At 44.0% G+C, this 13,323-nt stretch overlaps 1 protein-coding gene across 1 annotated transcript in view; it reads left to right on the forward strand.

Moving 5' to 3' along the window:
• The window catches only part of PROM2 (prominin 2), a 239,050-nt gene extending 229,057 nt beyond the window's left edge, over positions 1–9,993 (forward strand). Inside the window, exon 23 of the mRNA XM_073653665.1 lies at positions 7,345–9,993. Coding sequence (XP_073509766.1) covers positions 7,345–7,375 — 31 coding nt within the window. The 3' untranslated portion in view covers positions 7,376–9,993. The remainder of the gene's footprint in view (positions 1–7,344) is intronic.
• Positions 9,994–13,323: the final 3,330 nt, after the last annotated feature.

Consider the following 13,323-nt stretch of genomic DNA (forward strand, 5'->3'; position numbering starts at 1 on the left):
GGACCAAGCAGAGGGACCAGGTGCTACTCTGGGCTTGTCCTTGTATGAGAGCAGGTGACTCCCACGGGTAACTGGCAGGAGCCTCCGGGTAGGCACGGCAGGTAACTGGTAGGAGCCTCCAGGTAGGCTGACTGATAGGCACGGCAGGTAACGGGTAGGAGCCTCCAGGTAGGCTGACTGATAGGCACGGCAGGTAACTGGTAGGAGCCTCCAGGTAGGCTGGCTGATGGGCACGGCAGGTAACTGGTACGTTCTCCGGAAGGCAGGCAAGCCAGGCCCATAGACAGACTGGCAGGTTTGGATCGTAGGCAGACTGTCGGGCTGGAAAGTACACTTGGCTGGCGGAGACAGGTAGTCAGTTATTTTGTTTTATTTTATGTAACTGTATATGCTGCATTGTTTTGTCCCCTTTATAAAATCTTTTTATTATTTTTTAGACACATTGACTATCGTTTTGGATTAAATATAAAATGTAATAGTTCTGTTTCTTTTGTTCTGTAACCCGCACCCCAAAGCCATGCGTTACCAGAACCAGGCCTCCAGTCAGCCTGTATGAAACACGACTGGTGGTGGCAGCGAGTAGTACTTCGGTTATTGTGGAGCTAGCAGTGACCATACCGGAGGTATATACAGTACAGATCAAAAGTTTGGACACACATTCTCATTTAAAGATTTTTCTGTATTTTCATGACTTTGAAAATTGTACATTCACACTGAAGGCATCAAAACTATGAATTAACACATGTGGAATTATATACTTAACAAAAAAGTGTGAAACAACTGAAAATATGTCTTATATTCTAGGTTCTTCAAAGTAGCCACTTTTTGCTTTGATGACTGCTTTACACACTCTTGGCATTCTCTTGATGAGCTTCAAGAGGTAGTCACCGGAAATGGTCTTCCAACAATCTTGAAGGAGTTCCCAGAGATGCTTAGCACTTGTTGGCCCTTTTGCCTTCACTCTGTGGTCCAGCTCACCCCAAACCATCTCGATTGGGTTCAGGTCTAGTGACTGTGGGGGCCAGGTCATCTGGGGTAGCACCCCATCACTCTCCTTCTTGGTCAAATAGCCCTTACACAGCCTGGAGGTGTGTTTGGGGTCATTGTCCTGTTGAAAAATAAATGATGGTCCAACTAAACGCAAACCGGATGGAATAGCATGCCGCTGCAAGATGCTGTGGTAGCCATGCTGGTTCAGTATGCCTTCAATTTTGAATAAATCCCTAACAGTGTCACCAGCAAAGCACCCCCAAACCATCACACCTCCTCCTCCATGCTTCACGGTGGGAACCAGGCATGTAGAGTCCATCCGTTCACCTTTTCTGCGTCGCACAAAGACACGGTGGTTGGAACCAAAGATCTCAAATTTGGACTCATCAGACCAAAGTACAGATTTCCAATGGTCTAATGTCCATTGCTTGTGTTCTTTAGCCCAAACAAGTCTCTTCTGCTTGTTGCCTGTCCTTAGCAGTGGTTTCCTAGCAGCTATTTTACCATGAAGGCCTGCTGCACAAAGTCTCCTCTTAACAGTTGTTGAAGAGATGTGTCTGCTGCTTGAACTCTGTGTGGCATTGACCTGGTCTCTAATCTGAGCTGCTTTTAACCTGCGATTTCTGAGTCTGATGAACTTATCCTCAGAAGCAGAGGTGACTCTTGGTCTTCCTTTCCTGGGGCGGTCCTCATGTGAGCCAGTTTCTTTGTAGCGCTTGATGGTTTTTGCAACTGCACTTGGGGACACTTTCAAAGTTTTCCCAATTTTTCGGACTGACTGACCTTCATTTCTTAAAGTAATGATGGCCACTCATTTTTCTTTACTTAGCTGCTTTTTTCTTGCCATAATACAAATTCTAACAGTCTATTCATTAGGACTATCAGCTATGTATCTACCAGACTTCTGCACAACACAACTGATGGTCCCAACCCCATTTATAAGGCAAGAAATCCCACTTATTAAACCTGACAGGGCACACCTGTGAAGTGAAAACCATTTCCGATGACTACCTCTTGAAGCTCATCAAGAGAATGCCAAGAGTGTGCAAAGCAGTCATCAAAGCAAAAGGTGGCTACTTTGAAGAACCTAGAATATAAGACATATTTTCAGTTGTTTCACACTTTTTTGTTAAGTATATAATTCCACGTGTGTTAATTCATAGTTTTGATGCCTTCAGTGTGAATGTACAATTTTCATAGTCATGAAAATACAGAAAAATCTTTAAATGAGAACGTGTGTCCAAACTTTTGGTCTGTACTGTACATATATTCCATGAGTTGGAATCGGATGTATATATACCATATGCTCACTGTTAGTTTCCTGATAACCGGTCTGTTAGTGGAAACTGACTGCGGCCTCCTCCGTTAATCGCCGTCAATCGCGTAATTGTCTGGACTATAAGAGGCGGCTGTTCACTCCAAAGATAACAGTAGGTGGGTTAAGTGACAACCCCCTCTGGCTGTGATCTTTGACACTCACCTTCTTCCAAGAGCCATAATGTTTTTTATATTTCTATTGACTTTGCCGTATAAGGGCTTGTTCAGTGCAGGACTAGTTGTAGTTGTGAATCACACCACTCATTTGCCATATAATGTGCGAAAATAAATGTAAAAAATTGTAAGTGCGGTGAAATAATGAAATATAACACAATCCCGTTATTGTTTTTTGAGTTTAGTTCGTACAGCATTTACAGTTATATGAAAAAGTTTGGGCACCCCTATTAATCTTAAGCTTAATGTTTTATAAAAATTGGTGTTTTTGCAACAGCTTTTTCAGTTTGATATATGTAATAACTGCTGGACACAGTAATGTTTCTGCCTTGAAATTAGGTTTATTGTACTAACAGAAAATGTGCAATCTGCATTCAAACAATATTTGACAGGTGCATAAGTATGGGCACCTCACCAGAAAAGTGACATTAATATTTAGTAGATCCTCCTTTTGCAAAAATAACAGCCTCTAGTCGCTTCCTGTAGCTTTTAATGATTTCCTGGATCCTGGATGAAGGTATTTTTGACCATTCCTCTTTACAAAACAATTAAAGTTCAGTTAAGTTTGATGGTCGCCGAGCATGGACAGCCCTCTTCAAATGATCCCACAGATGTTCAATGATATTCAGGTCTGGGGACTGGGATGGCCATTCCAGAACATTGTAATTGTTCCTCTGCATGAATGCCTGAGTAGATTTGGAGCGGTGTTTTGGATCATTGTCTTGCTGAAAGATCCATTCCCTGCATAACTTCAACTTTGTCACTGATTCTTGAACATTATTGTCAAGAATCTGCTGATACTGAGTGGAATCCATGCGTCCCTCAACTTTAACAAGATTCCCGGTGCCGGCATTGGCCACACAGCCCCAAAGCATGATGGAACCTCCACCAAATTTTACTGTGGGTAGCAAGTGTTTTTCTTGGAATGCTGTGTTTTTTTGCCGCCGTGCATAACGCCTTTTTGTATGACCAAACAACTCAATCTTGGTTTCATCAGTCCACAGGACCTTCTTCCAAAAAGAAATTGGCTTCTCCAAATGTGCTTTTGCATACCTCAGCCGACTCTGTTTGTGGCGTGCTTGCAGAAACGGCTTCTTTCGCATCACTCTCCCATACAGCTTCTCCTTGTGCAAAGTGCGTTGTATAGTTGACCGATGCACAGTGACACCATCTGCAGCAAGTTGATGCTGCAGCTCTCTGGAGGTGGTCTGAGGATTGTCCTTGACTGATCTCACCATTCTTCTTCTCAGCCTTTCTGATGTTTTTCTTGGCCTGCCACTTCTGGCCTTAACAAGAACTGTCCCTGTGTTCTTCCATTTCCTTACTATGTTCCTCACAGTGGAAACTGACAGGTTAAATCTCTGAGACAGCTTTTTGTATCCTTCCCCTGAACAACTATGTTGAATAATCTTTGTTTTCAGATCATTTGACAGTTGTTTTGAGGAGCCCATGATGCCACTCTTCAGAGGAGATTCATACAGGAGAACAACTTGCAAGTGGCCACTTTAAGTAGCTTTTCTCATGATTGCAAACGCCTGGCTATGAAGTTCAAAGCTCAATGAGGTTACAAAACCAAAAAAAGGGCTTTAGTAAGTCAGTAAAAAGTAGGTAGGAGTATTTAAACCAAGAAAATGATAAGGGTGCCCATACTTATGCACCTGTCAAATTTTGTTTGAATGCAGATTGCACATTTTCTGTTAGTACAATAAACCTCATTTCAAGGCAGAAACATTACTGTGTCCAACAGTTATTACATATATCAAACTGAAATAGCTGTTGCAAAAACACCAATTTTTATAAAACATTAAGCTTAAGATTAATAGGGGTGCCCAAACTTTTTCATATAACTGTATTGTCCATTAAAATTGAGCAGGCAACAAGTTTATTTTCTTATGGTCAGCACAATTCTGACATATTTTTAATGGAACTACAGTAAACAAAAAGTTTTGGCTTTTTTAAATTTTTATTTCCTTTAAGACATTTAATATTTTGAGACATATATATGGAAAATACCTGAATGCAGTGATACCAACTATGTTTTTTTATTTTGTTTTTTTTCTATTTTTCTTTATTACTATTTAGTAAAAGAGCAATGATTTAAACTCTGTCTTTAATTTTATTTTAGTGTTTTTTTAATTATTTTTCATTTTGATCTTTATCCCCCCTGCATTCATCTGATTGTTTATAGTTTATTATTACTTCAACATTCCGATAAATAGTAAAAAATTATGCACTTTTAATCAGCCCAGCATGTGGTTGGCCTTCATAGGAACACTAAGATGACAACAACCAGGCCTTCAATAGGCCTTCAGGTGCCATGGCAGCCGATCAGCGCCCCACAATTGCAACGTGGAGGTGGGCAATGGACATCAGAATAATCACACTACTCAATTGCACCAATAAAATACTGCTGTCAGAGATGTTAAGCAACAATGCTCATCAGAACAGGCAGATGCCATCTGTAACATTGTTGGTATCTATCTTGTATGGAGCAGGATTATCTTCTAAACTCGCTCCATACGCCCGCAGTAGACATGTGCCATATATGTACAGCAGATGTCAGAAAGAGGTTAACATTTGTTTTTTAAAGTTTTTTTTTGTAGAAATTTCCAAATTAATTAAAAGCAACAGAAAGTACATTAGTAGAAAAAAAATACATAGGAACATAATCGACCAGTGAACATGAATCCCCATTCTTCTACACCAGGATATGACTTGCACAGGTGATGATTGCACCGTAGCAGCTGTCAATCGCCTGAACTGCACTGGCCAATGATAATGGAGCTCGTCTCCTGTCCAGAGGTGTTAAATTTTCCAGCACCTGGGGCAAGAATTCAGTTTGGCGCCCCCCTCCTCATGCAGTTTAAGTAGTCGTCATGTGAACGCTCATTCACTTGCAATTTGCTTACTTAGAGTCATGTGCCGACAAGCTGCTCTTCATATTTCTCTTAATGTTCAGTGAAAAAGCTGAGAGAAGCAGGAAGAAAAGCTCGTTCTCAAGTGACTGTAAGTATGACAATCGCATATGAGTGAAGTGGCCATGTGATGACTGCTGGAACTAGAAAGCAGAGCTGAATCCTGACAGTGAGTATATTATATGCTGTGTGGTAGATCGCCTCACTTGGTTGCACATAGAGGTAGACACAGGAACACTGTCTGCATAAACCACAGCAATGTTAGCAAAAACAAATATGGCACAGTCCTTGTTGCTACGGGTAACCGCCCGCTTCAGGAACAAACAACCCAAGGTTTATCTTTCCTTCACATGACAAAACAGCTCAGAGCTTTCACTTCTAACCCCACCCCACACCAAATGCTCTAAAAGGCTGGGATTTTATCTTCTGACCTCCTCCCTCTCTACAGGTGTTTAATCACCCTAGCACTAAAGATGGCTGAGTAACCCTGTATCACTTTGTGTGCTGGAACATTTTTCCTATGTTTATATTACTGGAGCTAACAATCTCAGTGCTACATATCTCCCCTCCATTACTTTGCCAGCAACTTTGTTACAGCTGTCATGATTGACATGCTACAGGGCTTCATTTTATAATTAAATGACTTGTCCAGGTTTGTGATGAAAGTCTGCTGTCACTCTAGGTGACTGCAGGTGCTGAATTCTCACAGAGCGTGCACTGCACACTTTTAGAATTCTCCCATGATGGAGGCAAGAGTGGACGGTCATGTAAGCGCAAGTATGTGAATTGCAAACGTCCGGCCACATTTCGACTATTTGTGTCCGACCTCGCTCAATTCATTTTCATTGAGCAAGGCCACATATGTCTAGTCGGCACATGACCGCATGTATGTAAATTGCATACTTGCGGTCTCATGACCTCCCGATCTCACCTCTGCCACATTCAGCCCAAAGTGTGAGGAGTTTATTATGAGGTGTGTACTTTTTAACTAAAAATGAGTAACTTTCCCTCGTTGTGTATAACCAAAGTCATGATGCTAGAAGCTACCAATAGAGGAAGCTTCTGCATACAGTTTTACTATTGAGTTCAATACTTGAACCGTATGCGTAAAGCTCATAAGCTCCCCCTAGTGGTGACCATACACACCATTTACCATTTAACCTGTTGTAAAACTATTTAGGTATTGATAGGTGTTTAAAGGGATTGTTCACACTTAACATTTATTATTTCTAAGACTTTCTTAGAGTAAAAATACTTACCTTACTTACTCCTGCCACTCCAGCTCTGCCTTTTCACTGCAGCCCAAGGTCAAGGGACTTGCTGATGTACCATGGGTATCAGGAAAAAAATGTGGTCAACACCAAAGGTTGTAAACTATAAATATAGGTACTGAGGACAGAGGTAGCAGTCACCAGGGTTGCCAACTTGATATTTTATTTTTTATGGAGTTTTTCAAAAAAATCACCATCAACATTTTTTTATGAGCACATAAGAAGTCCATAATAACTAATAAGATTTTATGTGATACATGTCTATACCCACAATTCTGATATGAACACATCAGCTGCATTCACTGCAAACTGTAAAAGGGTCATAATTGCAATCATAATAATCTGTATAAGTTTCTCTGAGTTTAAGACAGTCATAAACGTATAGAAAAAAATTATGGACAGAGGAAAAAAATTCCCTATTTTTACAGATTGTCCAGGAATTTCTGGACGGTTGGCAACCCTGGTAGTAACATTCAAACCATAGTGTCTAAGGGGACCCAAAAAAAGCCCCTCTGCCACACAAGAAGACACCAGTGTTATGTATGGCATATGGTAGGTGTGGGTCCTATTTAAGATTTTGCATTAGGGCCCAGAAACTTTTGGCTCTGATTCAACTCCCAGAAGATCTTATGCTTCATTGTAAATCATGGAATAAAATATTTCCAATATTTTTACAGGTGCCAACTTATTCTAAACTGGCAAATATGAAGCCAGAAAGCTGCTCACACGATTTGAAGCAAATCTTCAGTTCTGGATAAGTGAAGACGCTTTGAAGTCACCGCCATGTTCCTAAGCTGCCTCTCGAAGATAATGTATTCATTGTTCTGGGTGCAATGAGCATATGCAGTATGTATATAAAGCCGTGTCATATTGCGTGACATACTGATTCTATTTCAAGTTGCCTTTGACAACTGCTAATGAGCATTAACCCTGTCAGCACTCGCTCTCCGACAGGTTACCGCTCATCTCAGCGCCTTCGCTGGAAAATAAGAAGCACGTGGTTTATGCAGATGACTTTAAAATAGCATGAAATACAGCCATAGAGAATAGCCTGTTACTATAATTATTAGCTTTTATATTAACAGGTCCCCAAATCCACATTAATGGCACATTAATTAATAAGTTCATGCATGTCCAGAGATGGGAGATTAGATTCATTTGTAGCCTCATTATCAGCGCTCGCTAGGGGCAGATTTATGCGTTTTAGACGTAGCTGTCTTCACAAGTACTTTATCTATGACATATCAAGCAGTAGAAGAAGAAGCCCAATTTATGTGGTCTCGGTGGAGCTGATTGAGCTAGTAAGGTATCTGATTAAAGGGGTGGCTGAATACTTTCTAGGCTATACCAATGTTGCGAATTTCTATTCAGCTGGCCTTAGGATATTTCTTCTGACCACCATAAACATGAACATTCAGTAATTTTTTAAGGGATGGTGGGGAATAAGCTGCTAATAGAAATTGGAATGTGTCAGGCTACAGGCGGCACACGTTCATGGACCCACAGGGCCGGGCTTGCCTAGGAGGGGCGTAGCTAAGCGGCTACCTGGTTTTTACTGGAGATCCTGATGGTGGAGTCAGGTTTGAGCTGAAGGTAGCAGTCAGGTAGCACTCCTAGGCAATCCCCAGTACTGCAGCTGCTGACCCGAAGGGGTAGTTACGCTGGCACAAACTGTATTTGGAGTCACAGACAAGGCTGGATTCGCAGCCTGTTCAGACAGGTGCGGCTTCTGGATTCGGGTACCATCAGAGCGGCTTTAGGTTCAGGGTTCGCCTATGTGGCTACAGAGCTCAGGTACCACCGCAGCGGTCACAGAATTCAGCTAGCGCCAGAGCAGCTTCAGAGTATAGATACCGCCGGAGCGGCTTCAGACTTCAGCTAATGCCAGAGCAGCTTTAGAGTATAGATACCGCCGGAGCGGTTTCAGACTTCAGCTAGCGCCAGAGCAGCTTCAGAGTATAGATACCGCCGGAGCGGCTTCACACTTCAGCTAGCGCCAGAGCAGCTTCAGAGTATAGATACCGCCGGAGCGGCTTCACACTTCAGCTAGCGCCAGAGCAGCTTCAGAGTATAGATACCGCCGGAGCGGCTTCACACTTCAGCTAGCGCCAGAGCAGCTTCAGAGTATAGATACCGCCGGAGCGGCTTCACACTTCAGCTAGCGCCAGAGCAGCTTCAGAGTATAGATACCGCCGGAGCGGCTTCAGACTTCAGCTAGCGCCAGAGCAGCTTCAGAGTATAGATACCGCCGGAGCGGCTTCACACTTCAGCTAGCGCCAGAGCAGCTTCAGAGTATAGATACCGCCGGAGCGGCTTCACACTTCAGCTAGCGCCAGAGCAGCTTCAGAGTATAGATACCGCCGGAGCGGCTTCAGACTTCAGCTAGCGCCAGAGCAGCTTTAGAGTATAGATACCGCTGGAGCGGCTTCAAACTTCAGCTAGCGCCAGAGCAGCTTCAGAGTATAGATACCGCCGGAGCGGCTTCACACTTCAGCTAGCGCCAGAGCAGCTTCACAGTTCAGGTAGTGCCGGAGTGGCTTCAGAGTTCAGGTACCGCCCGAGTGGCTTCAGGGTTCAGGTACCGCCGGAGGGGCTTCAAGATAACGTGCACACAATACGGGAATACAGGGACAGGGAATTCATAAGGAATTAAGTTTAACTGGATGAGAAGAGGGACCTGGCAACATACAGTTGCACACACACAATGTGGGGAAACTACAGGGGTTTCTCAAGCACCTCCCTAATGGGGAGGGTGCCTTTTATACTAAATGCCTCCCAGCTATTGGCTGGCTGGGGGCATTTTTCAAAGTAAGCGTACTGCCCCTTTAAGAACAGGGGAGTGAGTGTGTGCACTAGGAGTGCCACCGGAAGCCTGTGTGGCATGCACAGGGAGGAGGAAGCAAGAAGAGAGGACGCCGCAGTAGCAGGAGCATTGAGTATGTTGGCCTCCCTGCCAGGAGGAGAGAGTGGGGCCACGCGGGGACGCTGACATAGCACTATACAATAAAGAGTCAGGCATATCTGTCATGTCCCACGACTTGGGAATCATACAATATTTTATTGTATTGTTGCTGTTACATTGCTATGGATAAGGTTTGCCTCTTGGAAGTTCGTCTTCCCTCTCTCCCTGTCTGCCTCCCTAGCTATGATGTCAACAACCCATTTTCTTTTTCATTCTGTGACAGCCATCCTAGGAAGCCACATGTCTTCAGCTCTGGTTCAGAATAGTATTTTTTACCTACTGCAGCTGTTACAGCTACTGCTACGGTATTTGTGCATTACAACAAGAATTCTGCTTAAAAATAAACCTTCTTCTATAATCTTTATATGTGCCTCCTGCAGTCAAGTTAAGCTATCTGATGAAATCTCTTTGTGTGAGTAATGGTACATAGAAACAGCCATAGAAATGATGACTCAAGCGCCCTTCACTCGCACGCTAGTTATGCAGTCGGAATGATATTGAAATCCAACATGCCTTATCCTTCTTTACCTTGAGAGCTTATGTCGAGGTAAAGTAGGGAGGACAAATACTCATTAGCTATAATGTCCTAGCAAAGTGGATATGATTTAAAAAAAGCTCATGCCCATAGAGCCTCTTAAGAAGCTACAGAACTGTTTTTTCAGACGCGTTTTGGTCACAAAAGGCTACTATGGGGAGAGTTAAAAACGAAAAAAGGCAATTGTTTTTTGGTGCAGATTTTGAAGCAGTGAAAATCTTTGATTCTGCACTTAAAAACACATCAAACCCCATCTAACAAATGGAGCACAATAATCAGAGAAGACTGTTATTGTGTATTTTGGTGCCAACATCTGCAGAAAACGTGCAGACAAAAAGCAGCAGCGAAAAAAAAAAAGACAGAAAGATGTCAAACAATGACTTTGAATATCCAATATTACATACTGATCCAACAACATTATTCCAGGAGGAAGTCCTTAATAAGAAACAAGAAGAATATTAATTTCCTGATGTACCACAATCTCATATATTCCATATGTTACCTAAAATGCACAGGAAGACCCCCTCTCCTCCGCTCAAGCCTTGCAGACTCTGCAAATGACTGAATAAACACCTACAACCATTGGTTTAGAGAATGCTGGGATTAGATTATATTACAGATTCCGAATTTCTCAATATAATGGGGGATATAAAATGGATGTGTGACCTCAACACAGTTTTCCTCAAGATGAGGAACGCCATGCCCTTACTTATCATCTTGATAGTTTCACATCATATTATGTTGAACTAAAAGAATTTATTATTATGGAAAACAATTTTTTGCTTAAACGCAATTATTTTTTGATTAATGGTACATTTTTTTTACAGATACAGGGTTCCCCAGTGGGCGCTAGTTAATTTCCCTCGCTAGCCAATTTTTCCTGCAGAGTGCTCCTATTTAGGCTGTGTACAGGTTGTTGTCCTTGAAGGCTATGAAAGCAGTAGCAGCCAAGTAATCTTCAAACTTCTCTGTAATTGCCTACACCAAAGCAAGGAACTCAAGCTTGAAGTAAGGCTATGTGCCCACGATGCAGAAATGTTCCGGATTTTTTCCTGAGCGTTTCTGCATCTCCCTGGCAGAAAAAAACACATGCTAATTGTACATGCTGATTGTACATGTGGATTGTACATGCATTTTCCTGCCAGGGACATGCGGATGTGAAGCGTTCTTCACTTGCATTTCCGCATGCGGGTTAACAAGCGCTTTGCAAGCGATTTTAGCATCACTTGGAAAGTGCTTGACAACTTGGTCACACTATATAAATCCATGCAAACAGCATGGATTTATATAGTGTGACCCGAGAGAATGTCAAAAAATAAAAAATAAATACTTACCCTCTGATGGCCCCCGCAGTCTTGCTTCACCGTCCCGGCTTCCGGCAGATCGCATTACACTGAAGGACCTGCCGACGTCAGCATCGCTTGACCCGTCACATGACTATGACCTCAGCGCAGGTCCTTCAGTCCATCGTGAACTGCCGGCAAGTGAAGAGAAGGAGAGCGGGGGTCGCCAGAAGGTAAGTATATATTTATTTTTTATTTTATTCTTTTTTTTACAGTTTTCTATGGTACCCAGGTCTGGAGGAGAGTCTCCTCTTCTCTAGACCTGGGTACCATCCGCACAGTAGAACGCATGGAATGAGCATCTACATATACAGTGATGCGTAATCCATGCGATCTAATGTAAGTCAATGGCGGCGAAAACGCAGCACGTGCGCAAAATAATTGGTAGTGCTGCGTTTTTTTCCGCAATGATAATCCACAGCGTAAATTTCCGCAGCATGTGCACAGCACATGCGGATTATCATTGGGGAACATGGCAGGCCTTCTATCATGCATTTTTTAAGCGCTTCTGCAGCCTTTTTGCCGCTACGGAAACGCTTAAAAAACGCATCGTGGGCACACAGACTAACTGTAGTTTTCTGCATCCCACTCTGTTGGTCTGAGGTAATGACTCGCATAGGCAATCTCTTTCTCCAGACCATCTTGGACTTGTGCAAGGTCAGTGTGGCACCCCAGAGGGTCTGGTTGCCACAGTGGTATTGCTTCCCTCAAAAGAAGTAATGCCATGTCTGGAGGCAAGCAGGGGTTTCCTGGTCAGGAACATAACACATGCAACACATCCCGGCTCCATATCAGCAAGGGGAGGATGCTGCCCTTGACAACTGGATCTGGAGGCGGGGTTAGCTGAGTCTAGTGTGAGGAGTCGAGTTGAGGACATCAAGGAGTGAGGAGCTAGGGACTGGAGCTGGAGATAGCTCGTCCTACACAGAGAACCGGACACCGGAGTCCGAGGCTGTGGGGGATTCCAGACCCAGCAGCAGATACCGTAGGGCAGGAGATTGCAGGTGTCCTGGCCCCATCAGACGCCCTGAGGCTCAGCAGCACTGAGGGACCAGTACCGCCAAGGAGGAGCGAGGCATCCACAAGGCCCGAGCTGCCAGCCATACGGGTGAGCACAGCACGTTACACTCAAGGACGTGGGCTACAACACAGCTACAAGCAGAATAGCCAAAGAGTATAGTAAGAAAGGCAGGCCTACAACTCCACCTGTCCAGGAGGACTCTTTGCTTGCTCCCAGACTGACCGGGCTCTTATCACTAGCCAGTACTCCAGTCCAGGCCTGTTTAAAGTGTCATCAGTAAAGACCCTGGGACTGCACTGTATGGACTCTGTGGTTATTTCTGCACCGCGACACCCTGCACAACCAACATCATCCACACACACTGCCCTGAAGCTACACTCTTCCTGTGGGGAGTTATACCACCCTTGCTGCCAAACCACCAGCTTCAGAGGACTGTTCCGCAGTGGCGACCTCATTAGCCGCACTCCACAGGTGGTGTAGTCGGACATTATATATAACCTACACACCTATACTACCCTTGGATTGACCGCCTGGGTCACGGACCGGGTCACTGCCACTGTGACTACTACCCCCAGCGTCTACCGGCCCGGCTCCGGGTACCCCACGGCCCAGGGGGCGCGTCAACTTTGGCGTAGTCAGCAGGATTTCGTGCCCATTGCCATCGGGTACTGTGCGCCTTCACGAACTGTGTCGCATACCGTGGTGAAGTTTTCCCGCCAATTGCCGCTGTTTCCCGCCATTTTCGGGTCGCCGCGTGGGAAGAAGAGGGGCGTGACCGCTGGAAGCGCGCAAAGT

Source organism: Phyllobates terribilis, unplaced genomic scaffold (assembly GCF_046119375.1).
Source record: "Phyllobates terribilis strain yellow unplaced genomic scaffold, ASM4611937v1 Scaffold_11__3_contigs__length_659146591, whole genome shotgun sequence".
In the NCBI taxonomy this organism is placed as follows: Eukaryota; Metazoa; Chordata; class Amphibia; order Anura; family Dendrobatidae; genus Phyllobates; species Phyllobates terribilis.